The sequence below is a fragment of the Bison bison genome, unplaced genomic scaffold, assembly GCF_000754665.1.
Source record: "Bison bison bison isolate TAMUID 2011002044 unplaced genomic scaffold, Bison_UMD1.0 scf7180017864527, whole genome shotgun sequence".
Classification (NCBI taxonomy): Eukaryota; Metazoa; Chordata; class Mammalia; order Artiodactyla; family Bovidae; genus Bison; species Bison bison.
The window spans coordinates 2,754,411-2,773,159 of NW_011495078.1; the positions used below are offsets into that span (position 1 = coordinate 2,754,411).

The window sequence follows — 18,749 nt, forward strand, 5'->3', positions numbered from 1 at the left end:
AAGAACATTCCCCTCCATCCTACATGACTCTGGCTGGCTGGTTACCTCTGGGACCCCCGTCCTCAGACACCAAATGGGCCTCTGGCTCAGCCTGGCAATCCTGGTGTCCCATTTGCCATTCTCAGCAGTGGATTCAAGGCATAGAGACCAGGTAGGACCAGATGGAGTCCTTCTGTGATAACCAACACGGAGATGCTGGCAGAGAGGCTCTTTCTGCCTCCAGGTCACTCGCTGTAAAGACCAAAGACCCAGTCGTCTTTCCAACCACGTGGAGAGAGTCAGCTTGCAGCTGTTGACAACAGAGCCTACAGGGAAAATGCAATGTAAAGAAGTTGAGAAGGGGGAGGGGAGGGTGTGGAGGAGAGACAGAGGCTAGATTATACCCTACCATTTAAGCTTTAAACTCCAGGTCCCAAAGTGCATTCCATCTGGATTTCCTGCTCCAGATCAGTAAGTGTTTTCTAATGAAGTCAGGGCAACATGTGGGTACCACGGGCTTCAAACGCCTTCTACATCTTTTCCCCTTTCTGCCTCTTAAGACACTCGAGCAGGTCCCGCGACTTTTCTGTCCTCCTCGGTCATGGGCACACTCACTTTCTCAGACACTAAAAATCCCGCTCCCATCCTGATCAAGACTTCCCCTTTCTTCCTGGTCAAAGAGCTCTTCCGTTCAGCTCAGGGATTCCCTGAAATGTGGGGATGGGCGAGGAGAGAGGAAGGCTGGCATTTGTCCTCCAGTTCTCGGTGCTGTGGCTTCCCCCGGGTACACTGGCTTCCACAGAAGGGAAGGGAGACAGTCCTGCCTGAACAGCATCATGGTCTGACTGTCTGTTCCTTGTTTGCCAACGTCTAGACACGGGCGTTTCCGCACCGCGGAGTCAGGAGAACCACCCCGACCCCGCCGTGCCCCTCTGCCTTCCTGGGAGAAGTCCTGGGGCTCCATCCCGCTCAGCAACCTTTCCCGGGCCCCAGATGGTCCCTGGGGAAACCTGGCGCCCTGGCCTCTCCAGCCCCGATCCCGGAAGAGCGTGTTTCTCATGCCCGTCTTTGCTTCTGCCACTGTGGGTACTTCAGCCTTCCTGCTCCTCCAAGGAACAGCCAGTCAAGTCTCTTCCTCCAAATACGCCCGCCAACTCCAGGAGAGCCGGGCGGCCCCCTGAGGCTCCTGGAGGCAGACTTCTTGGTGCAGTGCAGGTCTTGTGAGGGTCTCGAGGGTACCCTCTTTTCGTGAAGGTGCATCCTTGGTGGTCAAAGATTCCCCTGGATGTCCATCAGTTGACTTGAGAGCACAAAATCCAAAGTAGACCAGCAAGTGCCTTTGGGGACCGCAAGCTCAGCCATCAGTCTCCTCGACTTGCTCGTCTTCTGTCATTTTGGCTGGTGGTACGTGATGGTGAAGGGTCTCGGAGGACCTTCTGCAGGGGCTGTGGCCTTTCCCATCACTGAGGGGGGACAATCCCGTCCCACAGTCTTGAACCTCTGAGGCATGAGGGAGGTTCAATGTATTAACAATATCCCAAGACAGTGACTTCAGCTTAGACTGAGTTCATGGCAAGCCAAGGAGTCCTGACAGGTGCACCTCCTATATCTCATCCATTCCTGAGGCCTTGGGGTCCACTTTTTACAGAAACTAACTTCTCCCCTGGAAGGTTCCTATAAATGTTGGGCTGATTAATGTCTCAAATCCCTCCCATCCACTTGGCATCCCCTGGGAATTCCCCTCTGCTTACACAGAGGTCCCAAATATTCTCTTTCTCACTCTTTGGCAGCAAGCGCTGGATGGATGTACAGACAGACAAGTCAGTGCAGAGATGGACCCGCTGCCATCACCCTGCTGTGTCAGACCAGTAACGCTCCATGCGAAAGTTCATGACCAGGGTTCATGACTGCCAAAAACGTCAGACCGTTTTCCATCCCCACAGAAAAGTGTGCCTCTGTCTCTGTAGAGACTTGTCCAGCCTAGAGAAGTAAACCCTATTAAATGATCTCAGAGACAATGAGGACTCTCAAAGAAAGGGCAATGAGTTGACATCAACTTGAAAACAATGGAAAGGGAAGAGGCGCATCCTCTGGCCAAGCCCGTAAAACATGGGTCTGATGATGCATCAGCGAGGGCAGGCCTTAGTCAGCTGCTACGAAGCCAGTGTGTTTGTAGTGGCAACCAGGTCAACACGGTCAACGATGCCAGCCTCCCCAGAAACCCTGGCTGTGTCCTTATCCACATCACGGGCTCTTGACCCCTCCCCCAAAGTCACCACTATCTTGGCTTTGACACTTCCTTACATTACTTTATTGTTGTATTGCTGTCATTCAGTGGATAAGTCATGCCTGACTCTTCATGACCACATGAACTGCAGCATGCCAGGCTTCCCTGTCCTTCACTATCTTCTGGAGTTTGCTTAAACTCATGTCTATTGAGTCGGTGATGCCACCCAACCATCTCATCCTCTGTCACCCCCTTCTTCCCCTGCTTTCCATCTTTCCCAGCATCAGGGTCTTTTTCAATGAGTTGGCTCTTTGCCTCAGGTGGCCAAAGTATTGGAGCTTCAGTTTCAGCATCAGTCCTTCCAATGAATATTCAGGGTTGATTTACTTTAGGATTGACTGGTTTGACTTCCTTGCTGTCCAAGGAACTCTCAAGAGTCTTCTCCAGCTCCACAGTTTGAATTGTTGTATTGGGTTGATACTGTATTGGGTTGGTCAAAAAGTTCAAAGATGCTATGAAAAAACTGGCAAGAGTGTTTTGGTCAATCCAATAGTTAAACTTGATTGAGTTTTGAATTCACACATAACTCCCCACCATCTAATTCATTGGCTTACTGTTCATCTGTTGAAGAATGTGGACTGTTTCTCCAGTTGTGCTTCTAAAGACTAGATCTTACTGATTGAGTCCAGCAGTTATCCTGTGCCTTCTGAGTGTGGCTGGATTCAAAGATTCATTCAGATTTGGGTTCAGTTCCTTCAGTGAGGCCACACTGAACTGAACCCTCAGAAGGTAGGTTACGTCTGTTTATTTGTCCGTTTTGATGCCCGGATCCAGTAGATTACTGGGGATTGGTAAATAGTTTGAGTCAAAATTTATCATTTTGTTTCCATTTCTTAGCTAGAATAAGTTTATAAGAGCTTTCTCCTCATCTAATCTTTTGTTAAATGTCTACATTTGATGGCAGATAAGCATTAAAAGTGCTTGATTCTATCCTTTTATTTACTGAGGTTTCAAAATAATAGACTCATTATTCATGCCTCTCAAGAAGTGACCAATTTGGCTTTTCAAAATATCATTATGATCACAAGGATTGAAGCCAATGTGACATACATCAGTCTTTGTCATTTCTACCCTTATTCAAACTCAAATTGCACCCTTTTGGCCAAGGGGGTATTTGTCAAGCTGGCTCATTAGTTCTTTTGAAATAAACCCAGTCGTCTTTTATTGCTTTGTAATTATCAGGAATTACAACATGTTTCAGGCTAATTGTGGTAGTTTCCTAGGGCTTCATAGCGAAGTACCACAGATGGATAGTTTAAAGCAATAGAAATGTATTCTTACAGTTCTGGAGACCAGAAGTCTGAAATCGAGCTGCTGGTAGAGCCGAGCTGTGAGGGGAAGGACCAGGAAGAGCTGCTCCACACATTCCTCTTGGTTTCTGTTGCCTGCGATCCTTGCTGTTCTGACCCTAACAGACCTGCGGCTCCAGTCTCTGCCTCCATCCTCAGGTGGCTCCTCCCTGGGGGTCACCACACCATCGTCCCTCCCTCTGAGTGTCTCTGCGTCTCTTCTGTAAGGACGTGTGTCCTCCACCACCTAGGGCATGTAAAAAAGGGAGACACGCATGACCATCTGCTCTCACCCCTCTGGGGCTCCACCTGGACCTCGTGGTAATGTTTTCCCATCCTTGCCAAAAGGTCGGAGGCAGAATACATAACAACGGATCCAAAGATTTACAAAGAACAATAGCTTACAGACCTTTATACCTGGGCCAAGTTTTTGTAAATCTGCAGCCACGTACTTCCAGGAACCCTCTTAGCATCACACTGGAAGTGCCACGCTGAGCCCAGGGCTCAGGGCTAGGGAATAGCCAGGGATTTCTGAATATGGCAGGATCCTTCAAGCCCATGTTTGCTCATGGTACCATGAGCAGGGCACCAGATGGGCTTCTCCAGCGTGGCTCTTGCCAGGGGCTGACTGGAAGCATCTTAACAGTGAACAGCCAGTGGATCGAGGTTCTGAGAGGCGGGCTGAGATCTGGGGTTCCCTGGGGATTCTGTGTTGCTCTGGTGGCTGAAGGATCTACGGGTCATTCTCTGAAACTCAGTGAATCAAGTGAAGTTGCTCAGTCATGTCCGACTCTTTGTGACCCCACGGACTGTAGCCTACCAGGCTCCTCAGTCCATGGAATTTTCCAGACAAGAGTACTGGAGTGGGTTGCCATTTCCTTCTCCAGGGGATCGTCCCAACCCAGGGATCGAACCCAGGTCTCCTGCATTCCAGGCAGACGCTTTACCATCTGAGCCACCAGGGAAGCCCTGTTCCATTCCTCGGGCAGCGGAATGTCTTGGGAGCCAGGACACCTGGCTTCTAGGCCTGGCTCTGACACTAGCTGCATGGCTTAGGGCAAATCACATCACCTCTCTGGGCCTCCATGTTCACACCTGGACAATCCATTCCTCTGAAAATCCCTTCAACATCTGGCCCTTTTCTTTCCTGTGGAATTCGTTCAGCAAAACTTCAACCCGACTCGCACTCCAACTTCTCCAGGTTCTTGAAGCCAGCACTTAAATGTTACGGGCTGCGGAACGATGGGGTACTCAGATGAATGCGGAATGAAGAAACTCAGAGCACTCCGCAAATCAAACTCAGCTCCTTAAAGAATTTGAGGGCTGAAGGCGCTCTCAGGTCACTGTTCCTTCACATCCCATCTCCCATCTTCCTCCCCCAGAGCTTCTCCCCAGGAAGGAAGGGAGGGGGACCCAGAACCCTAATCTGGGTTCCTGGTGTGTGTGTGTGTTAGTTGTTCAGTCGTGACTGACTCTTTGTAACGCCATGAACTGTAGGCCACAAGGTTCCTCTGTCCATGGGATTTTCCAGAATATTGGAGTGGGTTGCCATTCCCTTCTCCAGGGGATCTTCCCAAGCCAGGGATCGAACCTGCATTGCAGGCAGATTCTTTACCGTTGGAGCCACCAGGGAAGCCTGTCCTGCTATGTAAGCACAGCTTCATCGCTGCATCATTACTGTGATGTCTCTCCCAGCATACGGCTCAGCATGTTGCACACAGGAGGACCCAACCAGCCTTTTGCTCAGCTAATGGTGGAACGGGAAAAAGTTACAGTGGCTGCGTGCATCCTGAGCCCGGATGTAGCCACACAGCTTTTGGGGTGGGGTGGCCCTGAGTCTCCACTGTGCTCCTCAGTAGCTGTGGGATTTCAGATTAAGCACTACCTGTGCCTCAGTTTCACCACCTATAAAATGGGGATGCTGAAGTGTTTGGGACCATTCCCGCTGTATCTTCTATTTCCTTCACTCTGTTTTATGTCCTTCCTCTTTGGGTCCTCATTAGTCAGGATTCCTGTGTGCAGGAGGGTCACAGGCACGCAGCAGAATGTGTAGACCACTGTCCACGTCCACGGACAGCATCTGCTGGGGCCACAGCGCCTTGGGGACACTGGCCGTCAGACAGCGGTGATGATGCTCACAGGCTGATCTGGTTCTTCCAAATATGCCGAGCTTGGTGGCCAATGGGCAGCAGCAGGCCGGTGAAAAGACCAGATGATTGCGGTAAAAAAATGGAAGAGTATGTAGCCATAAGACATTGATGCCACTGGGGACATTTTAAAGCAGTGTGGTTTCCATTTTGCACAGTAGCGCACATGCATGCAAAAAGATGGATACAAATGTCCTGAAAGTGCTGACAACGACCACCTCTGGGTGGGACACTCATGTTACCTTTTGGTTTTCCTCTATTCACTCCTCTGTAGTCTAAAGATTTTCTTCCCTAAGCAGTTATTCCTTCAATAATCTAATCAGAATACAGAGGTAGCATTTTATACGGCGACAGAAATCAACCACCATCTCAGCAAACACGTGTTCACACACGGAGGTTCAGTGGCGGCAAAGCCTCATGTGAAAGTGAGCGTGTGCTGCAGGAGGTCAACGGGGAAGACAGACGTATGTTTGTTATGAAATAATTACGTGGTTGGGGGTTTAAAGCCTCTTTGGGCAATCAAATTAGGGTGTTCCCCCAGACACTGTTAACCCTGGATCATGGGTCCTGATGCTTTCTGTTCAAGGGCACCCCGGGTGATTCAAACTCAGGGCCTGCACCTCCCAGAACCCCCCCAGGAGGGGCTGGTTGGTTAAACTTTTTTTGGATCTGGCGGATTAGGGTACTACCTGGTTCTTTTCTCCTTCAGGTGGGAAGGTCAGCGTTTTGCATTTCAGCCTCGCCTTCCCTTCTTTAATTTTCTCCATCCGTTTCTGGTCTCTTTTTGAAATAAGAACATCTTTTGCCAGCAAGATCATGCTGCAGTTTGTCTCCTTAGTGCTGTAGGTAACCACGGAGCTGTTTGAACCCTCTCGGTCGAGGTGAAGAGCTGTAATCAAGGTGCGTTCTTGTAGGCAGAATTCACATCACATAAAAGAGCCATGTTAAAATACGCGGTTCTGTGACATGTAGTAACGTTCTCACGGGACGTAGTTTTGAAACAAAATTTAAGACTTCGTTTTTTTAGAGCAATTTTAGGTTTACCACAAAATTGAGAGGAGGGTTTAGAGGTTTCTCCCCCCCGACCCCCCATGTATAGCCTCTCCTGTTATCTATCACTCAACAGAGTGATAGATATTTACCACTAGTGAACATATATTGACACATTGTAATCACCCGAAGTCCACAGATCACCTTAGGTTAACTCTGGGTGCTCAATAGTCTGTGGGCTTGGATAAATGTGTAAGGACACAGAACCTTCCTCACATCAAGCACAATTTTATTTTCACTGACCTAAAAATCCTCTCTGCTCTGCCTGCCCCCTTTCCTCCACCCCCAGCAGCCACTGCTTTCTTTATTTTCACTGACTCCATAGTTTTGCTTATTTTCACTGACTCCATAGTTTTGCCTTTGCCAGGATGACACGTAGTAGGAATTACACAGTAAGTAGCTTTTCAGATTGGCTTCCTTCACTTATTAACGTGCATCTCATGTTCTTCTACACCTTCTATGGTTTGAGAGTTCATTTTAAAGAAATCAGTGAATAATGCTCCATTGTGTGAATGTACCATAGTTTATTTATCCATTGACCTATGAATGGTAGTCTTGACTGCTTCCGATTTGAGCAATTATGAGGAGAGCCGCTATAAACATCTGTGCTCGCATTTTACACGGACATAAGTTTTCCACTCCTTCGAGAAAATTCCAAGGAGCATGACTCCTGGATGGTACGCTATGATTGGGTGTGGCTTGGAGAAGGAAATGGCAACCCACTCCAGTACTCTTGCCTGGAAAATTCTGTGGATGGAGGAGCCTGGTGGGCTACAGTCCATGGGATCGCAAAGAGTCGGATACGACTGACCGACTTCACTTTTAAGAAATTGCCAAGCTGTCTCCCCACCAGCCCTGCCTTCCTCCAGCATCTCCAGAAGCCTTCCGCGTTTCTCTCATGCTCCCAGTCGCCGTCCATCCGAGTCTGTGTCACCCGGCCCTCCCTTCCCTCCCGAGGACGCTGCTGGCCGTCCACCTTGGCTTTGCTCAGAGTTCCGTGTCCTTTCTCATCCCCGCCGCTCCTGCCAGGACAGCACTTGCAACTCATCATGGAAGAGCTCATCCTCAGGGACGAGGCTCATCTTTCCTGTCTTCTCTGGGCTGCCTTCTGACCTCCTCTGCTCCACAAACACCTCATCCAAGGAATCAACTCCCGCCTGGACCCACAGTGGCTTCCCTGTCACCAGATCCACCTCCCTGGGTCACTCAGCATCATGATTCCCGAGGCTCTCCTCCATGCCTTCTCCTGATCACGAACCCTGCTGTTTTCCCTGCTTCAAAGGCTGCCTCTCCCACGTGTCCTCTGTCGGCTCCCCTTCCTGACCCTGACTTCGAAACCTGAGCATGATCTGGGCCCTCCTCCCGATTTCATCTCTCTCACCGCGAGTCTAGCACATTGCTGCTGTTCAGTCGCTAACTCATGTCCAGCTCTCTGCGACCCCAAATACTGCAGCATGCCAGGCTTCTCTGTCCTACACCATCTCCCTAAGTTTGCTCAAACTCATGTCCATCGAGTCGGTGATGCCATCTAACCATCTCATCCTCTGTCGCCCCCTTCTCCACTTGCCCTCAATCTTTCCCAGCATCAGGGTCTTTTCAAATGAGTCAGCTCTTCACATCAGATGGCCAAAGTATTGGAGTTTCAGCTTCAGCATCAGTCCTTCCAATGAATATTCAGGACTGATTTCCTTTAGGATTGACTGATTTGAGCTCCTTGCAGTCCAAGGGACTCTCAAAATTCTTCTCCAACACCACAGTTCAAAAGCATCAGTTCTTCAGCGCTCAGCTTTCTTTATGGTCCAGCTCTCACATCTGTACATGACTACTGGAAAAACCATAGCTTTGACTAGACAGAGCTTTGTCAGCAAAGTGACATCTCTGGTTTTGAATATGATGCCTAGGTTTTAGTGCATCCCATGGATAAATACTCCTACACGCCTGCACTCCCAAACCGATACCTCCAGTCCAAACCTCTGTGACAGCCTTTCAGCATCTCAGATCACAAGCACAAACGCACTAGGTCTACAGAGCCCTTAAACGGTAAAATATGTTACTTTTACACCTCTGAATAGTTAACAGATTCTTGTGTTATATTTTCCTTGCTTAAACCACATCTTGGGATGTTATGGTATGAATAAAGCTTCGACATGTCACAGTTGTATAATATTGCATTCATATATGGTTTGACCAGTTCCAAATTGCTGACCTTCGACTTGCTTCCAAATTTCTGCTGTTCCAGGTGAGAATGGAATGAAGGTCCTCCAGAACATATTATTTCTCACATGCACATCAGGTTCCGTTCTCAACAATACTCTTGTAAGGCAATTATTTCCCATACGTACCAATGATTTTTAGACATGAAATTGTCAGTCAAAGAGCACGGACAGTTGTCACTTTAATGGACAGTCGGATTGCCCTGCGTGGATGCTGTTTGGGTCTGTACCATCAAGCAGCCTTGTATGGGAACCTTTCCTGACATCTGGATCAAGTAACCCAACTTCTTGATCAGTGCCAATCTGATGGATAAATGACTGTACCACACTGTGGTTTTAATCTGCACTTATCTTATTGTGAGAAAGGTTAAGCAGACTGTTACTGGTTTAGACTTCCTTGCATTTATTCTCATCACTGTGACCTTTGCGTCCAGATCTTTCCCCTTTTATATTGTCTGTGGTCTCTTTGTTGCTGCCTTTACAGGAGCCTTGAACGTATGAAGTAAACACAAAAGTAGCACTTCCTGTGATAATGTCTGCGATTTCTTTCCAGTTTGCTGTCTTTGATTTTGCCTTTCCTATATTTTTCTGCACAGAATTCTATTTCAGAAAGTTAAATTTATCATTTGTCCCTTTCTCCCGCATTTGCGGTTTCATGTTTTAACATGTACATCTTTTATTCACCTGACATTTTCGTGAAAGGAGACAGGGATGCAATTTTAGTGTGTCTTCAGATGTATTTTCCAGTTATGCCAACATCATTTATCAAACAGTCTGTCTTCCTGAGACACGAAATAAAATGCCAGCTTTGGAGTACACCAGCCTCCCCTGTGAAGCTGGATCTATTTCTGTATTAAAGGCCGCTGGCCCCTGGCTTTGCCTGTGTACACACAGGCTGTCTCCCCCTAGTCTGTAAGCTTCCCTGGGGGGCTGAGACTTCACTGCAATTTCCTTACGAGCTGATCACTTAGAGGCATGCTCGCTGGAAGAGGAGGTGAGCTTTGGGGGTCCGTGGTTTGTGCCACAGAAAACAGCAAGACCCGCTTCTGCTCCCTCGTCCCCTCCCTGAGCATCACGGGGATAACATGAGCGTCCCAGTGGCTGTCCCTACAGCGGGGGCTGGGGTGTCCTGGCGGGTTCACCAGGCGTGGGGATCCACCTCTTTGAAGCAGGAAATAAGCAAGCCTGCTGTCTGTCCTGGAGGGAGCCATCCATCACTTTATTCCTTTTGCTGTTGTTGTTGAGTCTCTCAGCCGTGTCTGACTCTTCTTCGACCCCGTGGACTGTAGCCTGTCAGGCTCCTCTGTCCATGAGATTTCCCAAGCAAGAATACTGGAGTGGGTTGCCATTTCCTCCTCCAGGGGATCTTCCCAACCCAGGGATCAAACCTGCGTCTCCTGCATCTCCTGCATTGGCAGGCGGGTTCGTTACCACTGAGCCACCAGGGAAGCCCTCATCTCTTAGGGCAACTGCTACAAGCTCAGTGCCCAGAAGGGGCTAGCACCAAGGGGACCCAGGGACTTGCACATCCAACTCACCCAGCAAGAGGTGTGGGGACCGGAGATACCCCTGGAAGGCAGCCCCTCCCAAGAGGCACAGCTGGGTGGCTGATGTAGATTTGCATTTTGGAGTCAATAGTATCACACACACTTTAGCACAAAGTAGATGTTTAAGACACTGATAAATCTGATAGAATCAACTACTTTATTGGGTTAATATGAATTTATCACCAGATAATGTAACTGGGAACCATTTATTATTAATAGTATTTCCTACAAAGCAGGTAGTTCCTCATATTATATAGACCTTTGGGATCATTGTCCAAAATATTAGCTTAAAAAATTAACTTAAAAATATGCTTGATAGAATTACTGTTTGACTAGTTGAAACGAATTTCCACTAAATGAAAGAGACTTTTTCCTTTTTTCTTCCTATTTTCATTCCCAGCGGAGTGGGTGTAAGCACTCTAAATCTCTCTTAAACAGATGCGCCTTGTTTATAAAATGGGCATTTTGTTGAAGTGAAGTGAAGTGAAGTCGCTCAGTCGTGTCTGGCTCTTTGCGACCCCGTGGCTCCTCCATCCATGGGATTTTCCAGGCAAAAATACTGGAGTGGGTTGCCGTTTCCTTGTTATTACAACTAAAATGCTTTAATGATGCCTTGTTACGTGTGAAACTGTAGTCCAGTCAGGACTGAGAACAGTATGCCGAAGGTCAGCTGTGGAGACAAAAACGCGTTTCCCCCTCCCCGGAAAGTAGCTGGAGATTGCAAACGGCACTTAGAAGAGTGAGCCTGCGAAGGATTTAAAAGAAGGGAAAAAAGAGAACCAGTGGAGAACAGCAGTGAGCCCCAGCAGCTCGCAGTTTAACCAGTTAGGAAAGACTGTGACATGAAGGACAGGAATGTCAATGCCATGAACATCGGGGTTGTTACTCTAACTGAACACGGATGAGGACTCGGAGGTGCTTGTGTGACCACGTGGAAGCCCTCTGACAGCGCAGGGCCCCCTGCAAGTCAGCCTAAATGTTAACTGCTCGACACCTAAAGTTGCCTCAGTTTACCTTTTATTTCTTCCCATGTATCCCCTTTCTTTGTTCTAACTGCAAACGGGATTTTTATCAGAAGATCGTTGCAAGTAACCAAGATGAAGTTCATTTCTGTTTTTTTTTTTTCCTTATTACATCTTCATATCACCTTTTCCTGGAATTTTCCTGAACGTTATATGATATGAGGAACTTTACAAAACTTCCTGGGCTTAAAGATGAAAATCACTTTATCTACCATATCTTATTAATTAGAAGAGGCTAAAACAGCAACATTACAAACTAAAATATAGTATTAAGAAAATTAAGAAAAATGCCATATGATCAGTGTCATAACAGACAATTTTTGTCTCCAAATTACATGTAACAATATTGTAACAAAAGATACAAAAAAAGGAAACTCCTCCAATGTAAATCATTGAAGAAAGATAGTACTTTATTATTTAGACAGTAAACAAAAGGGGCACAACCTATGTTCTAGATAATTCCTAACACGTTTGACACTTAAACAGATAGTTCACACACCTTTAGCAATTCGATGATAATTCCTAACACGTTTGATGCTTAAACAGATAGTTCACATACCTTTAGCAATTCGATGCTTGCTGATTTTTATCTCTTGAGTTGAGAAAGATATAAATTCAACTGCATAATAAAGAACAATCCTACTTTTCTATTATTCTATAAGTAAAGAGTAATGTAACTTTTAACAATGACACTCATTAACAATCTGCGTATTCGTTTCCTTAAATTTATACCATGAGGGATACAGTTGCCATTTTGGAATTGGAATCCACTCTTAGCGTGTAGAAGCTTTCAAACCAGGGACATACTTGCCAAAATAAAAACAGAATAATAAAGTAAAATACCAATATATTTCATTTTCTGTGTGCTGCTCAACAGCAGTGAAAAATATGGCTTTTTAATACTTACTACTATCGAAAAAGATATTCTTGTAGTATCAAATGTAATTTCAAGAAATTTTCAGTATTTAAGTCTTATTTTTTCTCTCTCTTCGAGCAAGGTGATAGGCTGACATCTCGGTGAAGAACTAGAAGCTGTGAAGATGCAAGCTGGTGCGAGCCACCCAGTGACTCCTGGAATGTGTTTATCTGAACCGGAGTCTCCACTTTACATGGAACAGCCAGCAGGGAATGGTGATAAGTGGCATCTGCTCTAACTTCACAAGTTGTTGCTCTAATTATTTTCTCGTGAACCTCACGAATTCCTCTTTCCTCAAATTACTTCAGTTGAGTTAATATCATTTGTGTTCTAAGTGATTTAAACAAGGCAAAAAAACATCCTATTCATAAAAATAGCTAGTCATTCTTAAACATTGTATATGGGCTCATAGGATCCAGAAGGGGAATTAAAGATCTACCTGGATGCTTGCTTGTGTCAGAATCATATATTTATAATATTGGCATTATGGGAAAATGATACATGTTTATTACATTACAATAATATATTGATATACTGTTATTATAATATAGTTATAACTATACTGCTAGTGGTAAAGAACCCTCTTGCCAATGCAGGAGATGAAAGAGACCTGGTTTCAATCCCTGGGTGGGGAACACCCCCTGGAGGAGGGCACGGCAACCCTCTCCAGTATTCCTGCCTGGAGAATCCCATGGACAGAGGAGCCTGGCAGCTACAGTCCACAGGGTCGCAAAGGGTCAGACACGGGTGGCGACTGAGCATAGACATAACTATCCTAATTATACTAATATCAAGAATATAAACTATACTATTTGATTTGGTTCTCACAGACTGGTGAGCATCAAACGCCGTAACACGTGAACACGCTGGTAAACCACTCTCATCAGTTGTTGTCATTATCGTTGCTATTCTATGTACTAAGCTGTTGTTTCGTTTTTCTCTTTCATCCCGGCTAAAGGTACTTGAAGAACAAACTTGGGAGCAAATATATTATGTCTTCTGATCCCTTCACAGTTTGGATAACTTAGCTCAAATACCATCACTAACTTGAATATCTCTGTCATTGGCACAGCCAAAAAACCGAGACTAGAGCAATTATGAAAGAAGGTGTCATTTATACGTTTAACTTTGATAAATAAGCTACGAGTTCATAAGTTCAAATTAATCAAAAAGGTAGGCACTTTTGACATTTCACTGCCATTTGTCTTTTGTAGCTTTTAAAATGTTATTGATAGTTCTGAAAATGTATTTTCTTTCCTCCATACTTTTTCAAATACTTTTCAAAATCTCTCAAGATGACTTTGGGTTATTCTAAAAAAGAAAAAAAAAAAAAAAAAAGAAATTGATAGGTCAATTTTGTGGAGAAATACAACCAAAAGTTTGTATCCTGATTGTAACCCTGAGGTTCGCCCCAGGAAATATTTGAAAATAATCTTGTTTAGATTCTTATTTTTAATTTGTTGGTTAGGTAGTTTTCTAAAGTCTTAAAGGACAATGACATACATTTTTTATATAATAGCTGTTCTCGGTAACTAAAGATGCAAATTGAGATATAAAGTGTATCAGAAAATGTGACCATATTAGCTTGATACTGAATCCAAAAAGAAAAGAAAAAATTATGAAGCTTCCTAACACAGTCATTCCTCATTTGTTATCTGACATCGTCTTTAGTCACTCCTTGATGCTACTTCTCTTTTATCTCAAGCAGTTTCTATCGACTCTAAATGTAAACATTTATGCCCAGCCAGGGTCGGTGAGCTTGCAAGCAGCTCTGCACAAAAGCAGGCACCTCTCTGGCTATGAGAGCTCGCAGGGGAGCTGGTCCTGCCTTGGGAGGAAGCCTTGCCAGTTGGTGGCAGCATTCACAAGAGCGGGTCATGTTTCCTCTCTTATCTGTAGGTTGGGTTTCAAAACAACTCTCGAAAACAGACTGAAAGGCGAGCTGGAAATGGCACGTGAACGACTGCAGGAAAGCGGGAGGCTTCTGACTACAGCCCCAGACGCCAGAGCATCTGGCGACAAGCGGGCAGCCGCTGTCCTACTTACCTCCTGAGCAGTTTTGCAAAACCAGGGCGAAAGCTGGCTCCTGGAGCAAATGTGCAACGGTGGGATCAGTGAGCTCCGGCTGACCTTCCTCCTTCCTTAACATCTGGGCTGTGTTCAAGGGCACTCCCAGCTGGCCTCACTGCTCACCCCCTCCCCTCCCAGAAAGTATAGCTGTGTCATTTTAGAGCCCCCCCCCCACTTTTTTTATGTCATCTGCTCAGGAAGTACATATTGAGAAGCAGACACTTTAATTCTGATCTGATAGAACCAAAACAAAAAAACAAATAGAAGATAAACAAGGCTTTAACTCAGCAGCACAGCATCGCAGGACATCAATTTAGCCATGCAAAACGTAAGCTATATTATATTTCAGGGCCAAGAATTCCAAGGAAGAGGGATTTTCTGAGAAGGAACAGTTTTTGTTTGTCTTGATGATTCAGTAATGTTATATAGCCATTAATGTAAACTTTTAATTTCCATCATGGAAAGTCTTTAGGGGAAAAAAGTGTGTATGTGTTTTAATATAGAAACATATTCTCAAAATTCAAACACAACAGAATTCAGGGATGAATGAATAAGAAATGTAAGTCACTGGCTGTAGTCACTCTGTAATTGCTTGTTTATATGTTAGTATTTCTTCAATATAATTCTTTTAAAAATGAAAATGTTCTGAATATTGGATTAGCTGTCCTGGAGCTTACCACATAACTGAGCATTATTCTGAGCAGTATTAATTCAATTTTTACACCTTTCAGAATAATTCTTGAGCATCAGAGTAGTTTGCTCAAGAATATATACACATAAGAAATCATTTACTTTAGAAAACTCTTCTTCCCCAAAAGAATATTTTTAAAAAGGATTATTTAAAATGCATCAGGATTTTTAAAGAGCAAAATAAATACTAAAGTGGAAAGCTTTACCACTTCCAAGAAAACGATACAGCCTATGAACAAATCCTGCTTTTTCAAACATTTGCAAAGCCACCCCTTGACAGTAAATGATCCGAACAACAGTTACATTCTTTCACGTAAAACATTCTGTTGCACAGCACTGGCATATTACAAAAGCCTTGTGAAATTTCAGTTGAAACATATTAGCAAATATATTTGTGAGGAAAAACTAGCAGTTAAAGTGTAGGAAGACCCCATATGGATCCTAGATGAGGGAAAGTCCGTCCTTGGAGTTCATTCATCACAGAAGGGGTAATGTATTACATAAGCTACTGAAATACATTATTAATATATTTTTTAATTTTTTTTGAAATACATTATTTAATATAGCAAACTTGATGGAATGCTGCCACTCCTTCTAAAGACTGGGACATACACCTCTGATGTTAAAATCTCTACTCCTAAAATACATTTTAAGTTAAAACTACTCTAACTGCTCATATAATATTTCACTGATCACCTTCAGTTCAGTTCAGTTCAGTCGCTCAGTCGTGTCCGACTCTTTGTGACCCCATGGACTGCAGCACGCCAGGCCTCCCTGTCCATCACCAACTCCCAGAGTTTACCCAAACTCATGCCCATCGAGTAGGTGATGCCATCCAGCCATCTCATCCTCTGTCGTCCCCTTCTCCTCCTGCCCCCAATCCCTCCCAGCATCAGGGTCTTTTCCAGTGAGTCAACTCTTTGCATGAGGTGGCCAAAGTACTGGAGTTTCAGCTTCAGCATCAGTCCTTCCAATGAACACCCAGGGCTGATCTCCTTTAGGATGGACTGATCAGCTTAGTCAGTTCATAAATAGAGTCCATCAAGACAAAAGTACTGTCAAAGAGCTACAGGGTTAAGAATTAAAAACAAAACCCAAAAAACTCTCATGTTAACTTTTCTCCTGCTATACACACTTCCTTATGTGAAACAGAGAAGAAAATTAATGGTCATTATTATTATTACTTCCTGGAGAAGGGAATGGCAACCCACTCCAGTATTCTTGCCTGGAGAATTCCATGGACAGAGGAGCCTGGTGGGCTACAGTCCACGGGGTCACAGAGTTGAACACAACTGAGCGACTGACACACATTATTATTACTATTATTTGTATTATGAATTATTGTATGTTTTTAATATCACACTTTTATGAAATTGACTACTCTATGAAAGGTAATTAAATTATTCCAGAAAGGACTTTTTGGTTTGGTTAAAAAAAAAAAAAATCACTGTGTAAGATTTTATATTAAAACAACAACAAAACCAACCAAACAAAAACCAATATTTGTTCGAAGATATGGCCATTTTGTTATCCATTTCGGACCATGGGAAAGCATTTCATCCGGGCTCTAGCTGGCAACAGGCCACGCAAGCAGCACCCAGCCCTGCATAGGGAACAGGTTGGCAGATGTTATTAGCTGACTTTTGCTGGAGAACAGTTGGAAAAATCACAAGGTGTCAAACAAGCTTTAAATAAATAAATAGCTTATTTGGCAATGGAAAGGGAGAAAGACAACCAGTTCTTTCGTTGAGGAAGACTGGGATGTTTCTAATTACAGAGTTCCTTTCTGCTGGTTTCACCGGCTGACTTCTTAATGAGAATGGAAATTGTACTCCCACACTTGCAGCTAGAGGTTCTAGGACTTCAGAATGACAATTAGTTTGCAGTTTTGCTGCAGCTCTGTGATCCTAGAGTATGAGAACACCACTGATAGAGAAGATAAATTCTTCACCCTGGCTTGTCTGTACCTAACCAGGGACCGACTAACCAGTATACGGGGGTGTCAGCTGCCAGCAGACAACTTCTGACACCATTACTGGAACGCTGGTATTGAACACCCACTGGAACAGCTTTAAGGGGCGGGGGACAAAAAACAAAATCCAAGATGGACTTGTTGACATCCAAAGGGCACAACAACTAAATATTCAATGAGTATTTGAAAACTTATTTTGTTTGAAAAGCCAAAATCAAGCGCAGAAATCCTTTCTTTGAATAAATTATTATGGCATGATGCTGGAAAGAGGTTACCCCAGAATCACCCTCTGCTTGCTAGGGTTCCTGAACATTTAGGCAGGTCCCTTCACTGGAAATGATCACAGAGACAACAGAATCGGTCTTGAAGCTCCCAGATGAGAAGCCCCATCAACTCTCCTTGCTGGGTGGACAGCTTGCTAGGCAACATCTGTTACCATAAAAGGGACAGCAAGATCTAAAAGTAATAGGACACACACAATCACACACATGCAAATGTACGTACACACCCATGCCCACTCACAGAAAGGCGCACGCGTACACACACACACACCACTCATGGAAGTATTATTTTGTAAAGCATGGTTTGTCTAAAATGAAGGATCGACTTTGAACACACCTCTTTGAGGCAAATTCTGGTGATTTCTGTGTCATTGATCCTTCTACGTTATTCATCAGGAACCGTAATTCACACAGCAACTACCAAAACCAAAACCACTACAACCTTCCGCTAAGTAGGGGTCTCTCGGCCCATAATATTAACTAGCAGAGTTTTCAGGTCACATTTCTACAAATATGTTCAAATATTTATCACTCTTTCAAAAGTTACAATCTTAAATTATTTTTCTTCAATGTATGACTCCATGACATTGGAAACGAAGACTTTTGTAAGGTATAGACGGCATTCAAAGGCAAACTTCCAGGAGTTAAAACAAAAATTTGTTTCAAATCATTTCATGAAGACGCAATTAAAAACAAACCAAAAAACCCGACTAAGGCTTGTGTCTATAGCCTTTTTCGTTTCAGCAGGATTCGTAGCCTGCTCGGATCTGAACTCGGGGACTCCCACCCTCAATAGCAGCCCTCACAGTCATTTAGGAGACGCGTTATATGGTAGGTCCTAATTTGTAATCGACTTTGAAAGTCACAGAAGCCACGTAGATGGAAATATCTGAAGCATCCAAGGGCATCTTTCACGCGGCACCCGCTGCGGGCGTGTAGTCCGGAGACGCCCACTCCCGCGCCTCTGCGCGCTGGGCCGGGGGTCGGCGGGGGACTGGCCGCGGCCGCGGAGACCCGGCTCGGCTCGCCGGAGCCCGCCCTCTTCCTGGCACGATGGAAACTGCAGTCTTCTCCGCCCGCTCGTCCTCCCCTTTCTCCTGTTACATCTAAACAGACGATTTCAACTTCCCGAGAACCTGCAAGTGAATGGCGCTGATGACGCCCCGGAAAGGGCCCGCGATCGGGCGCGGGGGAAGGGCAGCCCTGAGCGGGTGGGACCCGGGGAGCGCCTGAGGCCCACGCGGCCCGCGGCTAGGGCGCCCCCATCCGCGCCCCTTACCGACCCC

At 45.2% G+C, this 18,749-nt stretch overlaps 1 protein-coding gene across 1 annotated transcript in view; it reads left to right on the top strand.

Moving 5' to 3' along the window:
* IRS2 (insulin receptor substrate 2) overlaps positions 1-18,749 on the top strand; it is a 35,857-nt gene that overhangs the window by 9,311 nt on the left and 7,797 nt on the right. Inside the window, exons 2-4 of the mRNA XM_010831549.1 lie at positions 854-1,065; positions 18,211-18,294; positions 18,403-18,674. Coding sequence (XP_010829851.1) covers positions 854-1,065; positions 18,211-18,294; positions 18,403-18,674 — 568 coding nt within the window. The remainder of the gene's footprint in view (positions 1-853; positions 1,066-18,210; positions 18,295-18,402; positions 18,675-18,749) is intronic.